Source organism: Euprymna scolopes, chromosome 28 (assembly GCF_053919585.1).
Source record: "Euprymna scolopes isolate OS-2025 chromosome 28, ASM5391958v1, whole genome shotgun sequence".
NCBI classification, from domain to species: Eukaryota; Metazoa; Mollusca; class Cephalopoda; order Sepiida; family Sepiolidae; genus Euprymna; species Euprymna scolopes.
This window is the reverse complement of record NC_136509.1, coordinates 53370850-53396848: the sequence shown is the minus strand read 5'-3', so window position 1 is coordinate 53396848 and position 25999 is coordinate 53370850. Positions and strand designations below refer to the sequence as shown.

Below are 25999 nucleotides of genomic sequence, written 5' to 3'. Positions count from 1 at the left end.
TGGAATATTTAATACTTAAACTCTTTATCGAGTGTAAATAGATACTTTTAAACCTTCCACTCGTTTTTATAACTGAAAATTTTCTAAGAATTTTAAAATCACAATAATTCTTTTTATTACTTAACTAGCTGTACCCGGCTACGCGTTGCTGTGGCTCAGTTTGTGTAAATGGAACCCCCCCCCCATAGAAAAGAAAAGAAAAAGACAAAATTCATGTTTTCTTATAAAGGAATTAGTGTGGCAAACTGTTTTTTTTTTCATTATAGAAAAATATCCGTAAGTTAATTAATAAAGAAAATAGTTTATGTATTTATTTATTTGCAGACTTATTCTAATCACCTATAATTGTTCACAACAATCTGAATATGCAAATAAACACGGAATAGGTAGGTGATTTTTTTTTTTAGCTTTTGTGATAGCAATTTATTGTAGCTAGCTGTATGGTAAAATAAACACATGGACACAGAACATGCAAGTGAAAGAGCAAGCAAAAGAGAGTTTGGAAAAACATACAGAAAAAAGGAGAGAGAGATGAGGGATAAAGAGAGAAAAAGAGAGGAGATAACTGTTGTAGATTATGTAGATGCCGTAAAATGTATGTTTTTTTTTATTCCAGCAGAAAAAGAAATGTGAAGAGTCAGCAAGAAATAAAAACTGGTGTAGATAACTTTGACGCTATAGAATGTTTTTTATTTTGGCAGAAAAAGAAATCTAAAAAGGGAGCAAGCAAGCAAGAGAGAGAAAGAGTTGGGAAGAATATATATATATATAGAGAGAGAGAAAGAATATATATACAGAGAGAGAGATAATGTTGCCACCATGAAATGTTTATTTTTTCTTCAGCATAAAGAGAACATTACATGGCGAACACTATCTACACTAGTTTTTATTTCCCCTCTCTCTCTCATAGTTGAAAACCTATCTAGCTAATCATAGGAAAATATGTAAGTAATTTAAATCACACACATTTAAAGTAAATGCAAAAAAATGTATAAAAAAAGACTTAAAAAAATAAACCCACCACATTATAAAACAAAAGAAAAAAAAATAACAAGGTTTGCTAAGCCATTCCAAAATCAAAAAAATAAATATATTTTTTTCCAGGGTTTTTTTTTAGTGGGTGGAGATAATGGTGTGTTGTTAATGTGTGCATAGATAAGTGTAAGGTTATCAGTATTTAATCTTCTGTTTATGAATGGTTATGTTTGTATTTGGGTTTTTTTTTTTTTTTTTTTAAACGGTTGCCTCTTATAGAGAGTGCCGGCATATTTGAAAAGTTCTGGAGCATTCGTTTATGTATTAAGAGGTAGATTCTGGAATAATCGAATTGTCAACTCTCAGCTAATGAGAATGGGCAGAATTTGAGAAGGGAGAATTTATTATTTTTTGAAATGGAAATGTTATGTCTGAGTTTATGATCTAGTTATGAAGGGTGCAAGCACAACATCTGTAGAATGTGTATATTTCCTCCCATTCTTGACTGGGGGCAGTAGGAGGACTTAATATTTAGGGTGGAAAAATAAGAACTACTTCCTTTAAAGATGCTGTGATTGTGACGGTGTTGCTCTTAGGATGAAATGTAGGATTTTATTATAATGACTAAATGTGTCTAAAATGTTGTTTAAAGTTACATAAGATAGTGGCTAATAGTCTAGACATGAATTTGTATGCGTCATCTGTTGTTGCAAACCTACGGTACTTTGATCCAGAGGGGAATTTCTGCAATCAAAATATTATGGAGATAAAATAACAAAAAAGGATAACACATTTGTCAGAACGTTTAATTATTGGAAAAGGAAACAACACAAAACTAGCAATACCTGATGTGGTATTAGCTCAAAGAAGGAAGTTTACAGATAATACATGTTGCATATTTCGAAGTTAATGTAAATGAGTAATTTGTGTATGTTCGATCCTGATTCTACTCAGTACTATGTCCCATTTTTGATTGGTCAGTGATTCTGTAGCTTCTGATTTGGTTTCAGATTGATGTTTGTATAGTTTTTTGTTTAGGTGATACTAATAAGTGTATTATCCTTATATAGATTAACATCGTAATTCATAAAAATGCTAATATTTTTTCTTTGAGTGAGATTTGAACCTGAAATGCATAAAATAAGAAATTATATAGGCAGATACTTACATTAAGAGCTCCTAATAGCCACAGAGTTGGTTCTAATCCAACAGAGTATATTAGCCGTAAAATAGTTGATACTATTAGAGTTCGAATTCCTGAAGGCCGAGGGACCATAATAACTATAATTAATGATACAACCATAGCAGTCCAAACGAGTCCTGAAAGTCGCGGATCTAGTTCAGCTGTAAGAAATAAAAATCAATAACATTATTTTGAGCATTTACAACTTTAGTTTGCAAAATAACAAGAGTGAAACCAGACATATTGGGCCAATGTTTATGATTTAGGATTTTATTAAGTGTTAATCCCATCCATTTTTTGCAGATAACAGTGCAACTTTTCCAAAGTTTTGCTGAAAGTAGTCTTTGAAAATTTTACTCCCCAAAAAGATGGTGTTTTTCTTTGAAAAGTATTTGGCTACTTTTAAATGAGCCACCCTGTATAATAGAAGACAAAAAAATTCTGATAAAAGTTATTTAATTTTGTCACAGCATTTAGTCTCTGTATATACAAACTAAAAATAACGTTATTGCCAATTAAATATTCTTTAAATTAAAAACGAATGTCTTTTTAAAGTTGTAACAACTTTAAATTTAAAAAAGTATATTCTTTCTTTTTACCATAAAAATAATTATCAGCTAAATATTTTTTTAATAGATGTAACTGGTTAACTCTTAGAATTGTTCAAGATATAATAGACACTGGGCAGATGGAAGAAATAGTGGTTATAATTCAGATAGTTTCTTCTTTTTGCAGAAAAAATGCCAGTCACAAGAGTCATTGTTTGGCAATACAGAAATTTTGGATTGATCCACCTCTTTCTCTCTCTCTCCCTATAGACATCTCTGTAGGAAGTTCTAGATTTGACTGCTTTTTACATGCATATAATATGTCAATATGCACAGGTCATGCATGCATACTTCATTTGATTTCTAATTCTTATGGTGCAAACAACTATCAAGCAAAAATTAAGTGAATACTAACAGAATAAACGTCTTAACCTTTTAATTTTTTTTATTGTGTAGAGAGTTGTTGATGCAAGCTGAATGTTGAGATGGGAGATAGCCATTTTGTAGAATTAACTGTTTTGTATCATTTGACTGTGCTAATTTGAAATGAAGATAAGGTCACTAAAGTTTCAAATAAAATATTTATCTTTTCTCCCCAAAAAATCAACTTTAAAAGAAACGTAGGAATATAAGAACATAAGGCAAGTTGGTTTAGCAGGCACGTATAGAAGTAGAAATGTAACAGAGTTTAAGTTTTGTAACTTGTTGTAACATGTCATGTTACCACTCTTGTTTACATCGGAACAAAATAAACATGAACATGCCGGTCAGCAAAGACAATGCATGCTATAAAAGTAGCAATGACTTTTTTTAACAACAAAGAAAAACACATAAAACTTAATTTTTCATTAAACAAAAACAACTAACTTTAATTTCAGGCCAGATTTTTTACAGGCAAGTGTCTGGGCTGTTTCTTGACTGCATATATGTTAATCTAAGTTTGAAATTAAATGTTCAGTTATCTGTTCCAATGCCCACTGACATCTGGCTACCTGTTCCAGTGCCTGTTGTTCAGCCATCCTTTCCAACATCAAATCCTGTCTACATGACTCAGACCAACCCGAGGCCAGTTATCCTACATCAGGGCCGTACAAATTTCAACCGTGTGAGACACCCATTTTCGCCATAAATGAGCCGGATTCATGACTCATTGCCATAGGATTTACATTTTTCTCTTGGTAAATAAAACATGATGCCTATCATCTTTAACTGATCATCAGCGTTTGTCATCTCTTTGCTATTGCTGGTTACCTTTTTGCCTTGCGTCTTACTTTCTTAGTTATACAGTTGATTGGCACTCATCTTTCGACCCCTCTGCAATAAACTCATTTTTTGAGGTACATATCTCACCTAAGTGACAATGAGGGATGAGCTAGAAATTCAACATCTTGTGGTATCTACATCTTGGTAAGAATGGAATCAAATTTGGTACCAAATTCTTTAGGCAGAAATTAGGAAATGCTGAACACACACAGAAGTGTCTGAATTGCCAATGTATTTCTACATGGTATGACATTGCTGTAACAAATTAAATCTTTAAAAAAAAATTTTTTTAATAAAAAGATAAAAAAACTATACCTTTTGTAGATTGTTCGAATGGATAGAAAAAGGCCACAAGTAAATTCATAAGCACAGCCAGGTTGAAAGAAATGCTCCCCCAAAGCAGCATGTGGCTGCTGAACCAGAACAGTAGGGAATTGGCTAAAAGAGAAAACAGAAAACGTTTTTATAAATGGAATCAATTGCATTTCTAAAAGATTAAAACACTTTAGTCAATAGAAAATACAGAAAACTACAACATTTTGCTAATCACATATTTCTTACTATGAAATATAGGCTATCATGTATTTAACAATCACATTTCTAACTACAAAATATGATCTATCATGTATTAAACAATCACATTTCTAACAACAAAATATGATCATGTATTTAACAATCACATTTCTAACTACAAAATATGATCATGTATTTAACAATCACATTTCTAACTACAAAATATGATCATGTATTTAACAATCACATTTCTAACTATGAAATCTGATCTTTCATGTATTTAACAATCACATTTCTAACGACAAAATATGATCATGTATTTAACAATCACATTTCTAACTATGAAATCTGATCTATCATGTATTTAATGGTCTCCAAGAATTCCTCTCTTTCACTACTTTATTTTATTTATCTGAAAGTCAAAAACATACATCATGTTCTGTACTCTTATCTATAATAGCTTGTATTTGTCAGAATGTGCAATTATTGGAAAATATTAAAAAAAAAAAAAAGGAAACACAAAACTGGTAATACCTAATGTGGTATTAGCTCAAAGGAGGAAGTTTACAGAGAATATCAAATTCACAAGTAGTCTCCCAGCCACAGGTATATATTGGTCAAGGGAAGATGATATAAAGTGTCTAGCATTCCCAGATGGTCATCCTTCTGGCATTGGTCAGGCTTCATGTTACTTAACTTCAATGATTTAACTCATATATATGAATATAATAAATATTAGCTTTGAGATTCTTCTTTGAGATTGATTCCATTCTTTCAATTTAATAAATTCAATAAAAATAAAGCAAGCATGCTTCACTTGCCATCCACATAAAGGTGTGTGAGAGGATGAGAAAGGAGTAATTTAAATAAGACGAATTTTCATTTTTTTTTTTTTTTTTTACTATTTTAGATACCCCCCACTTTTATAAAATTATTTTTTAAAAGTCAAATTTAGTTATGTCTTGAAACTATAAATTGAATAAAATTGTCATTAAAAAAAATAAATAAAATGGTTGTATGTCACAAGAATAAACCTTGTATCTTATTTAACTTGCAATATAAAAATTTTACAGTTAATTCTTCTGAAACTTAGTGATTTCTTAGTGATATTTCTAAATATCTCATGACAAAATTTAAAAGGCCAGAGTGCCCCCTTTTTTAAAGGTACTTGCTTGATTATCACCACCTTCCAACCTTGTGCCATATCTTCCTGTGTAAAGAAGTAAATACGGACTTTGGCTAAGATCAAAGTGTAGTATCTGCTCTAATACTACATTTCATCTATTTTTTCTAGATCCTTCTAGATTGAGGCAGTTTTAATTTTTGTCTTAATCAGGAGGTCTTTTTATAGAGTTGGATTTTCCCCAAATTAAAAACAATCTTTTGTCTAACTCTTAAATTTTTTTTAATGATTGATGTATTATTTGGACAACTATTCTCATCTTAGTTGTCATTTCCATAACATTTCAGCTGATGTAACCTCTGATTCAGGTGTATCTTTTCAAATTTGGTAATCTTTATATTGAAGTTTGGAACTTTCATAGGATTTTGAACTGGATCATTTCAAATCTGACATCAAGATTCTCAAACTTGAAAAGATGTTTAGAATAAGCTGTCGAATGTTGCAGGTTCGCCATTACGCTGGGAGTCACAAAATATAGTAATGGAGACAAGAAAAGAAATTTCATTCCAACATTTGAAAACAGCTTTATTGCTCATCTTCGTTAGTAAGAATAAAGGAACAGGTTAGTCATAGAAACTGTGTAGAGATGATGATTATATAGGTTTGTTGAAGGAAGTGTTTCTGTGTGCTTGTATCCATAGTAGTCATAGAAATGTGTGTCACGAAGTCCTGTAGCATGAGAAAGAAAGCGTATGTGTATCGTATGGAAGTCTGTGTGGAGGTAGCTATGTTAGCTTGTTTATATTCATGCTAACCCAGGGCCAAAAGGCCCAGGTGAAGTCGCACTCCAACAGAGGGGTGTGCTGTCGCTAAGAGCCGAGAAGAAAGAGTGTGCAGCCCATTTAATTTTTTATAAACTCGGTCATGTGACAGAGCTAGCTTCTGATTGGACAAGCTAGAAAAGAATTTATTTCGAAATCTCCAGCCACGAGAATTCACTCCTGCTTATGTTTGTTGTAATTTTCATTTGCTACAGATGTACTCAAAGAAGGTCAAAAGCCAAAAAATTGAGAGAATAACAACCAAAATAAGATTAGCAATCTAAATAATCCAAATTTTTAAAAATCATCTAAAAAAGTTTGACACTTGTATTATATAGATTACTCAAACAATTGTTCTCGTCTTTAATGTTATCTGGACGTTTTCGGTTGATGCAATCTCCAACCTTCCTCAGGTATAAAAGTCATGTTTATGGTAATTTTTATACCAGAGGAAGGTCGGCCGTTGCATCAAACAAAAAATTGCGCAGATAACACTCAAGATAAAAACATTCAGATTAATCCAAATAATAGCAACGTTCATACCTCATCTCAAAAATCCAGAACTGCAATAATATTGACTTAGAATTTCTTACAAGATGCCTCACATTTCAGAATTGCCAAAGAACGAAACCAACCTCGTAATTGTCTTTGCCACTTCATCTCAGCAAACATGTCCTCGTGTCTCTCAAAGAAATCTGCCACTTTGCTTCCTTGGTCATCTCGTTCTGCAGTATAATACACTTTGTTCTTTGTCTCATCAGTTAGATATTCACAGATTTCTGGGATGGGGAAAACAATTCTTTCCAATGTTCTATTATTTCTTACGATCTGAAAAATTAATTTTACTCTTTAAATAACGATGAAATGTCAAACATTTTAAATATGTTCAACTTTCTGATATATAAAGATTAAAAAAAATTCTGAAGATTTAAAAGTGCTTTGAGGTTTCAAGTTATTTCAAAGTATCAAAGTAACGATTCAATTATACGTGATGCACTTCAAAATCAAAACCCAAAACCAACAAAAGGACAACTGATTTCTATTTTTTTAAATTTCTGGTTGCTCCACAGATCCATTTAAACAAACGTTTTGTTTTGTAAACTTTTGAAATTTAAAAAAATTAATTTTTTAAAATTAAATAAAGTTATACACTTTTTTTAAACAAAAAGTTTTGTAAACCACCTCTGCACAGAATCAACTTAGCTGAATGTTTTTTGTTTAAATTTGTTAATACATTTTGTAAAAATAAAAAGTTTATAACTTTTTTCATGAAAAAATCTGTTTTTATAAATTTCTAAAGTTTATAAAATAAAATGTTTTGTAAAAATAATGTGCACATGTTTTGCTTATAATTTATTTGGAAGTAAAAAAAAAACAAAAAACTGGTGTCAAGCTTATATCATGTGTCCCTTTTGGTGGTTTCTGCTTTTGTGTACTTCAGCTATAGCTAATCTAAAGCAAATATAAAATTATAAACTGAACTATTATGGATTAAAATCAAAGGATTTTCTATAAATTTTCCCAAGTTAAAACTGCTGTGCCTCACTTCAATTTGTGCTGTATGTTTCGCATAGAAATCCAAGGCTTGATCTCCATAAATGTCTTTGCCGGTTGGTTTTAATAAACTGGCCAATTCTTTGTTATGCTGGGAAAGCTGAAAAACACAAAAATAACATTTGTTTTTAAATATCTTAAATACCTCCTCAAATTTTGGAAGTTTTGGTTTATATAATTTATATCATATCAACTCTCTGTAGACCATTTAATATTTACAAAATATTGTCAATGGTTAATTCTATGCCATTAATTGAATGCAAGTCACCATTCTTTTTTTTTTGGGGGGGGGGGACAAAAATACATTGTAAGTTCATTTTTCCTAACAGGAATCTAATATATAAATAAAATAGTGTAACTTCTGTGTTTCACCTCTTTGTGACTTGTACATTATTGCTTCTTTTTTAAATGATTATTTATTGAAATCAAAATACATTATGCTAATGTATTAATAGAAACTTAAAATCTCATTAAAAATTTAATTATGAAATAAAATCCACCAGAATGCATATTTATTTTCTACATTGACAAGTCCATCATTTTAAAGTAATTTTGTGATAATTCAAAATTTGAAAGGTATTTGAAAGCATTTAAATTGTCAAAAGTCATTACTAGCTTTAAAATGTTTAGCAAGTCCTTATGTATTCAAAGTTTTAAAAGTTATTTACATCCAAGATTAGAGAAGATTAAACAAAATCATGGGTTTGATTAATAATTTGATTTAATAATTTGATGACCAAACAATATCGTTATAATTACATTTAAATTTTAAAATTCTAAAAAGTATACAATTTGAAGAAAAACACTATAGTTACCAAAAGAAAGTGAAACAAAACTGAAAGTAAAGACTCCCGGGCAACACCAGATAGGTACATTGAGTTTAAAATAAAAGATCTAGAGCGAGATGCCCTCTACCAGTTTGGTTTAGAGACTGGTAACTGAAGAAGTGAGCTGTTAAGTGTACCACCATGCATTTTGGGAGAAAACAATCCTCTGCATTCTTCCCCTCCACAATACTAATATCAAAAAGTCTCCTGGTGAATGTGACCTGGGCTTTACTATCAGCAGTGATTTGTGTTGGACAAAGCACTTCTCTAAAATTGTCAAGAAGGTTGAGGATGTCTTGACTTCACTTTGTTAGCTGCTTTTCAACTAGTTATTTAAAACTGTATGAAGCTATGACGTAACTACATTTAGAATTTACATCAGTCTGAAACACGCATCTTGCTCTGAACATTGACCATCTGGAAACTGTTCAGAGATATGCAATCAAGCGAATACACTCTACCAAACACTTGCCATACTCTAAACACCTTGACTTTGAATTCATTGAAGCTTGTGCATACAGCAACAACATGGTAAACACCCACCCACAAAATTATTAACCATCTCAGTAACAACAATTGACTTGAGCGCTTTTGTGGGCATGCCTAGAAAGTCAGAAAACAGCACAGCTCTCGTGACTTTAAGAAATATTTTTTCATGCTCAGAATTGTTGACTGCCTCATCATATCATGAATGAGGTTACATAGGACAATCGGAAGTGGCATTTTGTTTGATTGATTGGTTTTACGGCATATCAACCTATGTGGTCATTTAATGCCGGAGTCCTTTTTTTTTTTTTTTAAACTATTTTTTTATTGGGAGGGCTTTTTCAGCCTTTCCTCCCTTTTTTTATAAAATTGAACTAAGAAATTAAATGTTGTATTTATACATGGATGTGTATATTTGGGTGACTTTAAATTTCCTTAAATTTTCTTATATAAATTTACTTTCCTTAGGTATGCTAGAATATTTGTTGAGTTGACCTTTTCAAAAAGGTCCTCCATATTGCTTTCTGTATAATATAATTTTCTAGTTGGGGCGAGGTCATCACACCCAACTAGGATATGTTTTACTGTGAGTGTCTCCTGGCATGGGATGCACTCTGGCGCCGATTCTCCATTTAGTATATAAGAATGAGTAAAGTTGGTGTGTCCTATGCGTAGCCGAGTCAGTATCACATCTTCTCGGCGTGATTTCTTGATGTCCGGACATCGTTCCTTAAGTTCAGGTTTGATTGAGTATAATTTGCTGCCCTCTTGCTGACTCCACCGCAGTTGCCATTTTTCCTGTATGTATGCTTTTATCTGGGGTCTAAGATCAGTATGTGAAATCTTAAAATTGTCAGTTGGAAGGTGAGAAGATCTTTTTGCAGCTGTATCCGCCCTGTCATTGCCTTTGATCCCCACATGGCTGGGGATCCAGACAAGAATGTTTTTAGTAGTTGAAAGGATATTGATTTTTTCTATTAATTTTGTTGTTAGTGGATTTTCTTGTTTTTGATTTTGTATAGATAATAGAACTGATAGAGAATCTGTGAGAATGATGAAGTTTTTGGTGGTTTCCTCTGAAATTATGTTGAGTGCTAGATCGATAGCTATAGTCTCTGCAGTGAATATAGATGCTTCATTTTGAAGATTTCTCTTCATTGTGGTTTTATGGTACGTTGCTGCACATCCAGTGTGATTGTTGCTTTTAGACCTGTCTGTGTAGATAAAGGTGTAATCCGAATGTCGTAATTTTAAATGTTGAAGTTCGTCGTGGTATTCAATAGGGTTTGTGGTAGATTTGGACTTTTTGTTTAGGTTCAGTTTTATTTCTACTTATTTCATGGTCCATGGGGGTGTTTTAGGCAGTATGAAGTTGTGAATGCTGGAGATTGGAATTTTCGATTCTTCAATGCTTTCCTTCATTCGGAGCCCGAAAGTTTGGATAGTTTTTCCTCTCATGTTGAAGAGTTCTTCATATTTAGGATAGAAGGTACATTGGTATGCAGGGTTGTTTGGGCAAGACTTCAGTTTGAGTAAATATTGAAGGGCTAACTTTTCTCGCCTTAGATCTAGTGGGGGTTCATGTGCTTCCGTGTATAGACTGTTCACGGGGGAGGTTCTGTATGCTCCTAGGGCCAATCTTAGGCCAGTATGGTGAATAGGGTCTAGGCTTTTTATATATGATGTTCGGGTTGATCCATATATGAAACAACCGTAGTCTAGCTTTGAGCGGACTAGTGCTCTGTAAAGTTTAAGGAGTGTTTCCCTGTCTGCACCCCAATCGGTATGTGCTACCACTCTCAAAAGATTTACAGCTTTGTTACATTATTTTTTCAGATAGTTTATGTGTGGGATGAATGTTAACTTTTTGTCAAATAAAATCCCGAAGAATTTGTACTGGTCAGTAACGGGTATGGGCGTTCCTTCCATGGTTAGGACAGGATCATTATGCATGTTCTTTAGTTTGCAGAAATGCATGCATTTCGTTTTTCTTTTGGAGAATCTGAATCCATTCTCTTTACTTTGTTTAAGCACAATTGAAGCTTCCTTTCTATTATAGATATATATCTAGATCTACAGCATATTAGGAAGTCATCCACATATAGGGAGCAATCTACCCCAGGGTTAAGGTTTTTTTACAATGTTGTTAATTCGGATACTGAACAGGGTCACTGACAGTATACTCCCTTGAGGTACTCCATTCTCTTGTTCCTTCAAGTCCAAGAGAGCTGTGCCAACCTTTATTCTGAACCGTGTATTTTTTTTAAAATTTTCAATAAAAATTGGCATTCTGCCTTTTAGTCCAAGCGCCTTCAGATCCCTTGTAACACCGTACTTCCACACAGTATCGTAGGCTTTTTCCATGTCAAAAAACACTGCTGTTAAATGTTCCTTCCTTACAAAGGCTTCTCTGATGAAGGTTTCAAGTCTGACTATGTGGTCTATTGAACTTCGGTTTTTCCTGAATCCTGTTTGAAATTCTGTAATAAGATTCTCTGTTTCCAGGAACCAGATTAGTCTTTTGTTTATAATCCTTTCCATGGTCTTACAAATGCAGCTTGTTAGAGCTATTGGCCTGAACTTCAATGGATCTGAGACGTTACTTGATTGGGATTGGATGTTTGAGTTTTCAGATTTGGGGATTGGTATTATTGTGGCCTCTTTCCAGGTCTCAGGTACGTTTCCACTGGACCATATAATATTGAAAATTTCAAGTAGGTATTTCATTGAGGTTTCTGGAAGTTTTTTGAGGATTTCATATGGAATTTCATCGGGCCCTGTAGCTGTGTCTTGGGATTTGGTTAGCGATTCTTTTAATTCAGGCAAGGTAAGAGGTTGGTTGTATTTTTCAGTATTTTGTGATTTAAATAGAATTTTCTTCTTCTCTTCCTTTTCTCTAATCTTTTTGAATTTCTCTATCTGTCACATGATGAAATTTTTGATAAATTATCTGCCAGGTTATTGGAAATGTCTTTTTGATCGGTGTATATTTTGTTGCCTTTAGAGATGTGGGATATTGGTGTACTACTACACTTTCCTTCTATTTTCCTCATCATGTTCCAAACTGTTTTTGCCTTGGTATTCACATTAATTTTGGATATATAATTTCTCCATGTTGTTCTTTTGGATTCCTTTATGATTCGTCTGGCTTTTGCTCTGTTGTTTTTGAAGAAATCCAGATTTTCGCTTGTTGGGTACTTTTCGAATTTTCTCAAGACAGCTCGTCGAGCTCTGATGACTTTTCTGCATTCTTTTGTGAACCAAGGTTTGTTGTGATTATTGGTTTTGGTTGTTTTCGGTATGGTATTATTTGCTATGTTTGTGAGTGTTTTAATGAAGTAGTTCAAATGGTCATCATCTTTCTTTTCGATAATTAATTGGTTTTTGCACTGTTCCTGGAAGTCTTCCCAATCCGCTTTATGTAGGTTCCATTTGGGTGTTTTTTGTTCAGTACTAGCACTTAGACTTTCCAGGATGATTGGGAAATGATCACTCCCACAGGTGTCATTGTGTACTTTCCAATCATAGTCCATATATATGGAAGGATCACATAAGGTAAGGTCAATGGCGGTGAAAGTACCTGTTGCTGGGTACATATAGGTGTAGTTTTGATTATTAAGGAGGCATAGATTATTTTTATTTATTATGTTTTCTATTTCTTTTCCTTTTTTATTTGTTTCTTTACTTCCCCATATTACATTGTGACTGTTGAGATCTCCTAGTAGAAAAAAGGGTTTAGGGAGTTGTTTTATCAATTGAGTTATCTCAGTTTCGTTGATTGTATCTTTTGGAGGGATGTAGATTGAGCAAAGTGTTATAGTTCTATGTAGAGTGACTGAAACTGCAATTGCTTGCAAGTTTGTGTATATTTATTTGTCTTTGAGGGACTTCATTCTTCACGAGTATTGATGTGCCTGCAGAAGCTCTGTCCGTATGTTTATTTATGTAGTTGTAAGATGTGTAGTGTTTTATGTTGATGGTATTATTTTCTTTCAGAAAGGTCTCCTGTAGACAGACAAGTGCTGGGCTCATATTTGTTATTAATAATGTGAGTTCATTTTGGTTTGCTTTTATCCCTCTGATATTCCATTGTAATATTTTGTTCATCATTTGGAATTGTGTTCAACTTCCATCGTCTCCAATCCCTCAAATCTATTTTCTGTCGGAGTCCCTGTTCGAGATATAGATCGGGATCTTTCTTTTCCTGCTTTTGTTTGTTTGTTTTTTTTATCTGGGGGGATTTTTGATTCTTTTCTGACTTGTGATATGTTTGATGGTTGTTCGGTTGTTTTTGTAGAAATGGTTTGTGGTTTTGTTTCTTTTTGTGGTTCAGTAGTGTCTCTACTTAATATTATCCTTGGATTGGTTGCAGACATTGCACTATTCATTTTCCTTATTTCTTCTAATAGTTCTTTCATTTCCTTTATTAGTTTGCTTAGGACATCAATTTTCTTGTCAGTTGTATCCGTTACATGTATATGACCATTTTGATTGTTGATTGGAGTAGTATTTTTGTTGCATCTGCATATGTTTTAGTTTCAATGATTTTCTTGGCCTCTGGGTAGAATATATTCTTTATATGTTTTAGTTTGGTCACTTCTTTTTCTCTTTTCCATATTTCACAATATCTAGAGCCAGCGCCATGATTTCCAAGGCAGTTGGCACACTTGAAATCTTTTCTGCAGTCAATGTGTGGGCCGCTTTCTCCACATCTTCCACACACTGGTAATCGTGTGCACCGATCTTGATGGTGTCCAAACTTCTGGCACTTGAAGCATTGGAAGGTTTGGAATATAAATTTCTACATTTATTTTCATATATCCAACTTTCACTTCTTTGGGTATGGTGAGGGAATCAAAAGTTAGTATATATGTATTGGTATCGTTTTCTCACTGTTTTTTTTTATTTGAACTCTACGAACATCTAACACATTCTGTTTCTGCAAGTTTGTCTTGATTTCCTCCAAGGGACAAAGTGCAAGTTCGTGGCTTTTCACTACTCCTTTGCAGATATTTAGGGTTGGATGTCTGTAGCATTTGACTTTGATGTTTTCAAATAATTTTAGTTTCAATATTTCTTTAGTTTGTTCTTCGTTATGGCTTTCTATTAGTAGGCTGCCGTTAAATTGTTTTTTAATAGACTTTGGTTTTAGAGTTTTAAGATTTTTTTCAATTTTAAAACGTGATAGTTTGCACAAAGGAGTTTCCTCCATTGATTCTATTACTACGAATGTTGACTTCCTTGGTTTTATCGTCTCTTCCTCAGAGCTACTGATATCAGAGACATCAGAGTGGGTTCTCTTTGGGTGGTTGGGTGGTTTTTGGGAGGAATAAGCCATATATTTTGTTTTCTTTTTTCGTCATCTTTGTTCCCCACCCACCTCAGAGTCCTATTTGGGAAGAGCCTGGGGGGAAACCCATTCGCCCAGCCTCCACAGGGATACAATGATGATATAACCGACTTTGGTGGTATCATAATGATTATCTGTTCTCTCTTGATATTGCTATGGGATCAGTAGCAATCCTGAGGGGTTTACAGCCTCGTCATCGATATTCACACCTAATCGATTGACCCTCAGCCACCGCTTTCCATCATATATTAGGGAGTAGGGTTATTTGTGGGAGAGGGGGGATGTGTTGTGTTAGTAGTGAGTTTTTGAAATGGGCAATATATGGTGGGGCTTGGCGTGACTGGCCGATTGGTCGGATCGGGCCTCTCCGACCGCCCGTCTAATCGAAGTAAGGGCCAAAGTAATGTGTTGCGGTACCTAAACTTTTATGTATCCTGGTTTAGGTTCGCTCAATCACCAGGATCACATCCTAAGACATTACGGGTAGCAACCCATGGCTAACTGGTTGCCCCATTGAGGGATTTTTACCCTCTGCAGGGGGCAGTCCGTTTGTTCTCATGCCCTACCGACAGGGCAAAAAAATAAATTAAATAAATAAATAATTCAATAGAATATATTTGTTTTCTTTTTCTTTCTTTTTTGTTGTTTCTTTTCCTTTTTAAAATCTGTTTCTATTTAACCCATAGTTGGGACCCTAACAGGTATTACCACTCCGGGTCAGGGTGGACCTGGGAGCAATGGCAATTAAGAGGTGGCTCCACACTCCCCAAGCCCATAAGCCGGACCTCACCATCGCATGTAGTTTAAGGTCATATCCAGGATCGGGAGTAAGGTAGGAAAAAATAAAATAAAAAGTGGAGGGAGATAGGCTGTTGTTTTTGTTTTTGGTTTTGCAGAACATAATTAAGTTTTACAAAAAAGATCAGAAAACAAAAAAACGTCAATGTAGGTGCATTTTGTCTCAGGAAGCCACAGGGCAGCCTGATCTGGTAGCACCAGGTGGCATTTTGATACACAGAGGTGCTGGTGAAGCCTGCACAATTCATTGATGGACAAGTTTCAGAAGTTTCTTCCACTCGTGACCAATAAGAAAATATCCTTACATAACCATGGTGTGGTGTTTCATAGCTGTGTCCACAATGTAATGTTGCATACCAAGGCAAGCAACAACTTCTTCATAGTGAACGAGCCACACTTCACTGAATATGTCATATGAAGGTAGCAGAGCATGTCAATGACTATGTTCTTTGTGGAAAACTCCCAGTCCCACATCTGGATGTAGCACTATGTGGAAAGCATCTCTGCTGGTTTGGTCATGTCAAACGCAATAGTGGGCAGATAAACAGAGCCTCCATTATGGAAGTTGATGGCTTGTCTAGCATTAGCCGCCCATGCAAGACCTGGACTACAACCATCAAGGAGGACTTCAAAACTTGACAACTCCATGATCAAACTAAGTTTACTTGAAGTACTTACCTGATGGGCCAAAATGAAGATGTTATGACCGACTGCCTTGGGCGAAGCCTCTCCCTCATCCCTACACTCATCTTCATCATCTACAGTATCTTCTGAATGGAAAGCAAGTTTGGCTACATCCACCTGGATTTTCATGAAAGCAAAAATTAAAGTTTAAATGGAAAAAAAAAAAAAATCTGTTGATTCTCAAGCTTTTATATCACAAAAAAATCTTGATTCTCAAGCTTTTATATCACAAAAAAATCTGTTGATTCTCAAGCTTTTATATCACAAAAAAATCTGTTGATTCTCAAGCTTTTATATCACAAAAAAATCTGTTGATTCTCAAGCTTTTATATCACAAAAAAATCTGTTGATTCTCAAGCTTTTATATCACAAAAAAATCTGTTGATTCTCAAGCTTTTATATCACAAAAAAATCTGTTGATTCTCAAGCTTTTATATCACAAAAAAATCTGTTGATTCTCAAGCTTTTATATCACAAAAAAATCTGTTGATTCTCAAGCTTTTATATCACAAAAAAATCTGTTGATTCTCAAGCTTTTATATCACAAAAAAATCTGTTGATTCTCAAGCTTTTATATCACAAAAAAATCTGTTGATTCTCAAGCTTTTATATCACAAAAAAATCTGTTGATTCTCAAGCTTTTATATCACAAAAAATTTGTTGATTCTCAAGCTTTTATATCACAAAAAAATCTGTTGATTCTCAAGCTTTTATATCACAAAAAAATCTGTTGATTCTCAAGCTTTTATATCACAAAAAAATCTGTTGATTCTCAAGCTTTTATATCACAAAAAAATCTGTTGATTCTCAAGCTTTTATATCACAAAAAAATCTGTTGATTCTCAAGCTTTTATATCACAAAAAAATCTGTTGATTCTCAAGCTTTTATATCACAAAAAAATCTGTTGATTCTCAAGCTTTTATATCACAAAAAAATCTGTTGATTCTCAAGCTTTTATATCACAAAAAAATCTGTTGATTCTCAAGCTTTTATATCACAAAAAAATCTGTTGATTCTCAAGCTTTTATATCACAAAAAAATCTGTTGATTCTCAAGCTTTTATATCACAAAAAAATCTGTTGATTCTCAAGCTTTTATATCACAAAAAAATCTGTTGATTCTCAAGCTTTTATATCACAAAAAAATCTGTTGATTCTCAAGCTTTTATATCACAAAAAATCTGTGCAAAAAGAAACTAAGAAAAAGCTTTGTCAAAGACAAAAAAAACAAAAAACTTTACTTTCTGTTCTTTTAAATATAATCATGAATATGGATTTTATTCTATAATTTCATCATATAAAACCAGAGTATTTGTTCTGTCAAAAAAGAGAATTTTTGTTTAATAAATCATTCAAGCATTGATAAAAATCAGCAACTATTTTCGGTAAAAAAAGAAACCTACTTGATGCGGCTATTCCAAATTCATAACCAGAAGTCCGTATCAAGTAGACTGTTTCTCCTTTACTAAATGTTCATAATTAAAAAAAAAAAAAAATTAGTTACAAAATCTTTTTCATTTCAAATTTTATAATTATAAGTAGCTGATTAATTTTTCAATGAAAATTAAATATAAAAAATGGATTTTTTACTGAAAACTATGAAATAATTTGAATTCAATTTTTAAAATATCACTATTTTTTTTTCAATCATTTATCTATATACTCCTATAAATGAAAGTTGAAAGATAGCATTACAAATATGCATGCATAACGTAACAGCTATTGATTCATGTTTTCATTTTTAGTCTTATAGCAAACATGTCTTCATAGCTCAGGCATAAATGTCAAAGGAAAAAGTAAATTGTAAGCTAAACGCTTTGGTTTCAATTCACGGTGGTGGCGCACAAGTCCTTTTTAAAAAATGTTTTGATCTTTTTAAATCATTAATATATATTGGGTCCAATATAATAAATACAAAATCTGCATTGATCAAAATATTTTTAAGAATATTTTACGATTGGTCAATGCCAAGCGACCTGTAAGTATATGTTTAAAACTGTCTGAATTAACCTGGAAACACTGTTTATGACTGTTTTGGAAAAGAGAAACAATCTACTTGATGGTGGCATGTACCATTTTAAATCCATTTTTATATCACTATCAAATGTATTTAAATTTAAACAATTAACTATTTACATCACCAGTATCTTCTCAAATATTGTTTCACAAAATTTTTGATTGGAAAGAAATTTTTTTTATTATTTTTGATTGGAAAGAAAGTGAAATTGAATCCACAGCCATATGAGATGGCTGTGTTTACAACTTCTCATCCCATTCACCCTTCAGTATCATTTGTTACTGTACATTCAGTAGTAATCAAACAGATGGAAAGGCATGGACACACCTTGTCATTATTGAATAAGAATAAACATATCTAAATAGATGTTAAAGTTTGTCAACATTAATTATATAAAATGCTCATTTTATAAATTAAAGAAACAGTATTTTTCAATTCTATAAAAGAAAAAGAAAATAATTTGGATCTTAATATTACTTCGTTTTTTACAACAATTCAAGAAATATTTTTTCTACTAACAAAAAAAAAAATCAAAAAAGTGTTGACAACTTTGAAAAAAGACAAAGAAACATTATGTGGTTATCTTAAACTGTCAAGATAAAAATACTAATCTCTAGAATGTTTGATTTAAAGATTTACTAGACATCCATGTCTGGAAATTTGCTCTCATGCCAGGTTACACAAAATTTCCATTAGAAAATTAAAAAAAAAATAAATAAAAATTCCTCACCAATTTTCTTAAAAATAAATAAAATGATTTATTCCTCCTCTTTTTCTCCTCATTAAAACATTGACATTTATGCTTCATGTATTGATTGACCTTCTTAGAGAAATCACTGCTTTCCTCATTTACTAGTTTAAATAGTTTTGAAAGATTCCCCAATTTTTTAAAAATATTCACAAAAAAACAAAAACAAAAAAAAAAAAAACTTGTGATAACATGTTCTCATCAACCGGCAGTCAGGAGTGACAAAATTTCAGTGGTACTCACAATGTATTAAATAAATAAAAAAAAACATGTCCATATTTACATTTTCATATCGTATTATTGAAATGTATGTTTTTAGGGCATTGGTGACTGTGTGCGTTAAAATAATTGCCATTTAAGGTAATATACAACTAAGAAATAGCATCTCATCATATACATATTAACATAGGATGACTAAATTCTTGAATTGTTTAGAATTTTACAAAAACAAAAAGGGTGTTTTGAAATAAGCAGAAACAATTGTTTTAAATGGAAATTTATTTAAAAACAAATTAGAAATATTGGTACACATTACGATGAGTTCAGTAAATATCTCTTTAGAAAAGTGAGAAGTCAGGCGACCGCCATAAAGCATGTCGATACAAATACATATAGTCTCATCTAACGGTATATTAGTGAAGAGACTAGAGACAGCAAATGAATACATAAAGGATGTCTCCAACCCACAAAGACATAAGAATCAGGAATACAGTGCATAGTATATAATTCACGCACAGGTTGTAAAATTTCGACAAGCCACTGGGCCAAAGAATGTTGAGCAAAACTTATCACAGATAAAATAGGTCTCAGTGGAACACCTTGCTTATGAATTTTAGGGAGACCATACAATCTGAGATATTGTGACCTGGAGAGTTTAATCTTGTCATAAACGTCCTTGCAAAAAGGGTTCTTTTTATATGATGCAAATAGATGTTTTTGCATTTTGAAAATATATATATATATATATATATATATTGCAGTCCTTTAAATTCACACCCAAATTGGGTATTCCTAGAACTGAAAATATAATAAATTATTAAATATTTCGGTGGAGTTTAGCTTCGCTGATATTATGTACTATCAGGTCGACAGGGTTTCAATGGGGAGCCCATTGGCCTCAACTTATGCTAATATTTTTGTCGGTTACTACAAATCCGTTCTCTTTAATTCTGGAACAATACCCACCACATATTTCAGATATGTTGACGACACTTGCTATGTTTTCATCGCAAAGTGAAGCGTCAGCATTTTTCAATAGGTTGAATTCTCTGCATGGAGTTCTGAAATTCACTATGGAAAGTGAGGAAAATTTTCTTCCCATCTTGGATGTTCTTATTGAACGTTCAAGAGGGGCTTTCTCAATACCGTTTATAGGAAGCCTACTTTCACTTTTATATGTGAACTGGTCTTCTTTTGTACCTAAATCATGCAAGGTTGGCCTAATTAATACAATGGTACATAGACCTCTCATGATATGTCCACCTAACAGATTAGACTCCAAACTTGATAAGATCAGGGAAATATTTATCAATAGTTATCCATTGGACCTTATTGATGATTGCATTGACAATAAGGTTAATGATTTTAAATCCCCTAAAAAGTTTGGACCTGCGAAGTACCCGGTTTATTTAAAACTACCGTGGATAGGGAACAAGAGTATTAAATTGTCTAAACAGATTGTTAGAAATATTTCTAATTGCTTCTGTTTCCTTGCATTTGGTATACACTACGAGATCTGCTTTTCCTTCTTTTCACAAAGATAGTTTGCCTTAAACCCAAGTTAGTAATATTGTTTATCAATTTAAATGCCAGTGATGCATTTGCTAACACGTATAAACCAGCACATTCCAATCTAAAATCAGACAGGGGAGGGTAGGATCTGATAGTCTCCCTTCTTTTGTAACCTTGGACTCTGCTATTGGCCAGGATTTGGTTGACAATCCATGTGCCGATAAATATAAAATAGAGTGGTTCGAGGTATTACACAGAGCAAACTCCAAAAACCATTTAAAAATTCTGGAGTCTGTCTCTATTGCGGTTCGAAAACCTTTATGCCGGTAAAAGGAGACAACAAAAGCATTATTTCTCTTTGGGAATCTTTGATCCATTTCCCCCCTCCCCCTCGTTGTGCCAATTTTTAGTCGCTTTTAAATGCTGTATATACAAATTAAAATCTTTCTTTTAATCACTTTTTTTTTTTCTTAATTCTTGACACATCCGAATTCCCTTTAGTGCTCTTTAGTTTCACCAATAACATTGTTTTCCCTTGCTATCGATTTTCTCCTGAAAAGATGATAGCCAAAAGAGCTCTCGAGAAATTTCTGCATATTTTATTTAAATCTCTCTCTCTCTCTCTCATATACATAAATAATGGTTGTATCGATTGGTTTCCTAAGTGTAAATCTAATGAAACTCATGTGATTATTAAAGAGTGTTCAGTGCAGGACAGAGCTGGTATATAGTCTATTTATTATAAAAACATTATTTCACTGAAACATGTATGCACATATGTAACCAATAATGTGTGTATAATAAACAGACTAATATATATATATATATATATATATGTGTCTCTCTCTCTCAGTAGCTAAACAGTAAGCAGCTTAGAGGTAAATTATTCAGGTCTGGTGTTCAAGTTTTTTAATTGTTATATCATCCATACTTCATTATCTTTTTCCTTTTTTTATTCCAACATTTCATGTATGCAAAACACACACACACAATTATGTTAGAGAAGAGGCTCCAACATTTCTATTTTACGTTTGCCATCAAAGACAATAACTGGAATAGTTTGTTTAAATTTTTGATATACATAAACTATGAAATATTTGATTTAATCCAATCTAAAATTATAAATATATATTTAATTATTTACATAAATTATATTTTAAATTTTTCCCTGAAATCAAGAAAAAAAGCACTAAGCAAATAGAAAATTTTAAAAACCAACAAAACAAACATACTTCAAAGCAAGACTAAGAAAATGTCAATAATTCAATCTTCAAAATAAAAAAAATAAAAAATAAAGCTAAATCAGCAAGGCGGAGGATCTGCCCTCATCCCAAAACCTACGAACACACCCATCCATCCTTAAAACTTGTTTTCAGTGATTTTTCACTACAAAATGAAAACGTTGAAGACAAATTAGTTGCAAGCTAAGAAAGCATCTAATAGGAGGCAAAATTCTAATTTTCAGACATTAATTCTAACAATAGAATTGAAAAATGCAACAAGCAAAACAGTTTTTACTATTTGTCTTTTTTATACATCAGCTGAAAAAAAAAATCTTTAAAAAATAATCCAAACCCGCAAAAACTGTAGCAGATAAACAAAACACAAGCAGAATTAAAACTTGTTGAAGTTTGATGATTGAAGAGTTTCCTAACTTGAAGAAATGCACATTCAAATAGAAAGAAAACGTCAACCCAAACTTATTAAATTATTTTACTTTTTTTTATCTAAGTACATAAGCAAAAGGCCCAGTGAGAACCAATAATGCTCAGTGAGAACTGAATTCCTTATGGTAATACATTCATACAAATTTGCTAAATTTCAATCTTACAAGAATTATGGATTAATTTTATTTTATAAATCAATATTTGAGATTCAATAATTTTATTGGGTTTTATTTGTTTTTTTGTTTTAACTAGTTTGCTCTCAGGCTTATCAACTCATTCCAAATACTAACCATTCCATCTGAAATTTTAATCTTTTCCAAACTTCTTCATGTATGGGTATGTATATATATATATATGACTACTTCATTTAACCACAAATTAATATACGAAGATATAAGTTTATGTATAAATTTTCAGTATTTACTTCAAGTGCTCAATACATAGGTAGAGCTAGGTAATAAGTTATGAAAATATATATGGCAATTAAGCAACACAGACTATTCCACACAAGCCTGACGAATTCTCACAAGAATTAAATGCGGAGTATTCTGTGTAGGTTAATTGCCATATATATAAGAAAAAAAATCTGATAGAAAAGTAATCTTTAATCTTCTTTAGATGATTTCATCCTAAAATATTTTTGAATTTCATATGCTTTGTCTATCCTTAAAATTAAGTTTTTTCTTTCATTGAAAATTATTTGAATTAAAATTGATAAAATCTTTGCTGACAAGGAAAATTATAAACGTTTTTTTAATTTTATTTTGAAGTAATAGTGAAAATAAAATTATTTCTTGAAACGCATGTACAGATGAATAAACATTGATGGTTTTTGGTGCTGAATTATAATATTTAAAATTTTAATTAATTTTGTCATAAATTTTGTAATCTCCTGAATATTATGAATGCTTTGCTTTACATCTGCAATATTCTGAATATTCATAGGATCTGATTTTTTAATAAATACATTTTACATTATATGATCTCTTATATCTCGATTGTTTAACTTAAACTTTTCCTTATATATAACATGGAAATATTAGGTTGGTGAAAAAATAATGTCGTTTTTTGACATGAAGTTGAACGTCAAAAAATTACAATTTTATTTTTCATCATTTATTAGGTTGGTGCAAAGATAGAGTAAATTACAATATTTATTAATTCATCAAATATTAAAAAAAAATTTTTAATTATTTTTCTTTAATTCATAGATTTTCAAAGATGGACTCTTGATCAGAGGATAAAAATCAGTAAAAGAAAAAAATTACTGATTCACACAAATTTGAAAATATATATAAAAAATTGACCCAATCAATAAAAAGCCATCTTCAATGAAATTAGGGTAGAAAATTAATGTGTCAAAATAAAAATCCAAAGGATCAAAGAGAAAAATTGAAATAAGCTCAGTAATAAAGATATAATCCATGATTATAATCTATATGATGGAATTCGATATCTCAGGCATGAATGAATCAGAATAAAGTAAATATAATTGTTAAATATACAAGGTCAACTTTTCAGTTTATTTTGCATAGCAAAAATAGTCTATTTCTTATAGATTCCTTAGCATTTTACACTATTTTTAATAGCCTGCAAAAGAAGGGAGGGATGGAAAAAAAATCAGTAATTATACACATCATCTCCTTATATTACACTAAAGTCGAAAATTTAATGTAAAACATTTTTCTATTTTTTTTCTAATAAAATAATTATTGGATCAGGAAAAATTAAATTATTTATTTGTTAAATGCATGAACAATGAAAAGAATAAACATTTCTTGTCCAGAATTCTGCCATAGTAAAAAACAATATCTTTATGATGTACATACCCACAATGGAACGAAAATGTAATATTCCAAAAATCATGTAAATTGATCAAGTAGTTTTATTTTTAACTAAAAACAATTAAGTATTAAAATTTTAAATATTACAATTCAGTACTGAAAATCAACAATTAACGATGTAAACAAAAAGAAAAAAAAAGGCCATCTTGCATTGGGATCTTAAAGAAACAAGGGCAGATAACTCCACAATAATTAAAATTTGCAAGATTTGCCTTGTAATGCCTATGATTTTCTATTAATCATTTAAAATCGCTTAAAAATGATTTTCTTTATAAAAATAAACTACTTGATCAATTTACATGATTTTTTAAATAGGATCTTTTCTTTCCATCATGAGCATGTATATAAGGATTTTTCTGTATTTTCTATATAGCAGGAATTCTTAACAACCTAGAATTGTTTTGAATAAAGACAAAAATTTATTACACAATATCAAAAAATCTTTTAAAGAAAGCATTTTAAAATATCAGATTTATGCTTTTACATTAACTGTGTATGAAATGTAATTTCTCTTTATTTCAGTTTCTTTTTTAAGAGAAAATAATTACATTCTACCTAAAAAGTGTGAATGACAGATGAATTACTTTTTTAAGGTTATTATACAGGAAGTAGAGACTAAGGCAGATATGAAGACTGCTCAGAATGAAATAAGTGTAGCAGAGTTTCAAATGTTAAATTTTCTTGTTTAGAAAATGACTTACAATCTCACCTCAGGTCATTATCTCCTTTTCTCTCAAACCCATCTCCATTGTTTCCTCCCATGTTTTTCTTGGCCTTATTCTGCCAACTGACCTTGCTATCTCAACTGTTTCACATCTACAAATCCAAGAACTCTCATCCATCATCCAGTCTTTCAATTTAACGAAACTAACAAAGTCTGTTTTGCACACATTTTCATATGATGTCTACATGTAATCTTCCCGACATCAGACCTAAGCCTGCCTTTAAAACTCACATTACACACCCACTTTATCATTCTCATATAATTTCTCTCACTGGCCAGATTTCATTTCGATACATCAGCCACACAAGTACATATACCTATAGACTCTTCCTTTAATCAATAGCAGTAATGCTCTGCTAATTAGTAATGACAGAAATTCTCTAAACTTATTCCATCTATTCTTAACGCATGCAATCATACCAGCGTTTATTAAAAATTATTTCAACTTTTAAAGAGATATCTAAATTTTTTAAAGGAATTACTCATATATTTGTTTAAAAAACAAAAATAAAAAACTCATTTGAGTTTAAAAGTCTTATATGAGAATAAGCAACAGCAAATGTTTTTAAGTATCAATTCTAAGGAGATATTGTTATGGGGAGAGTTGATCAACACATTTTAGAAATAATAGACTTAGCCAGAGACTATACATTTTTTTTTTTTTTTAAATTTAAGCATCAACGTAGCAATTTGTGGCAGTTATAGCTCCCAGAATTATAACATGTATTTCTCTAACATACTTTTGCTAATACTCTTTTTCTTTTTGTTAACTATACCATGGTGTTTATCTTGATTATTACAGGCCTGCAAGGCCTGTAATATACATATTTATATATGGATAAACTTTGCATTCTCATTTTAATATTGCCCCTCCACAATTTCAGGTTTCTTAAGTTATCTTGAAATATTTCTTTTAAAACTCTTGAACTATTTTGGAAAAGAATATATAAAGCCAAGAAAAGATTTTTTTTTTTTTAAATAAAAAAAATGTCTGATATTCTTATTATAAAAGTTATAAGAATAATTATTAAATTATAAAAATTATAAAAGTTTGTAATTTCTAAGAATCAAAAGTCGCTTGAACCAATTAATTGAGAATACTAAAAATAATTATAACTTAAATAGAACTGAAAATTAAATTTA

The 25999-nt window shown here is 31.6% G+C and overlaps 1 protein-coding gene across 14 annotated transcripts in view; it reads right to left on the bottom strand.

Annotated features, from left to right (window-relative positions):
- The window catches only part of LOC145249624 (inositol 1,4,5-trisphosphate-gated calcium channel ITPR1-like), a 385709-nt gene that overhangs the window by 22207 nt on the left and 337503 nt on the right, over positions 1–25999 (bottom strand). For all 14 annotated transcript variants that reach the window (XM_080111355.1, XM_080111359.1, XM_080111358.1 and 11 more), the window contains 5 exons: positions 16120–16242; positions 7973–8080; positions 7062–7254; positions 4285–4407; positions 2144–2319 (listed from right to left, as the gene is read on the bottom strand). In XM_080111355.1, coding sequence (XP_079967481.1) covers positions 2144–2319; positions 4285–4407; positions 7062–7254; positions 7973–8080; positions 16120–16242 — 723 coding nt within the window. The remainder of the gene's footprint in view (positions 1–2143; positions 2320–4284; positions 4408–7061; positions 7255–7972; positions 8081–16119; positions 16243–25999) is intronic.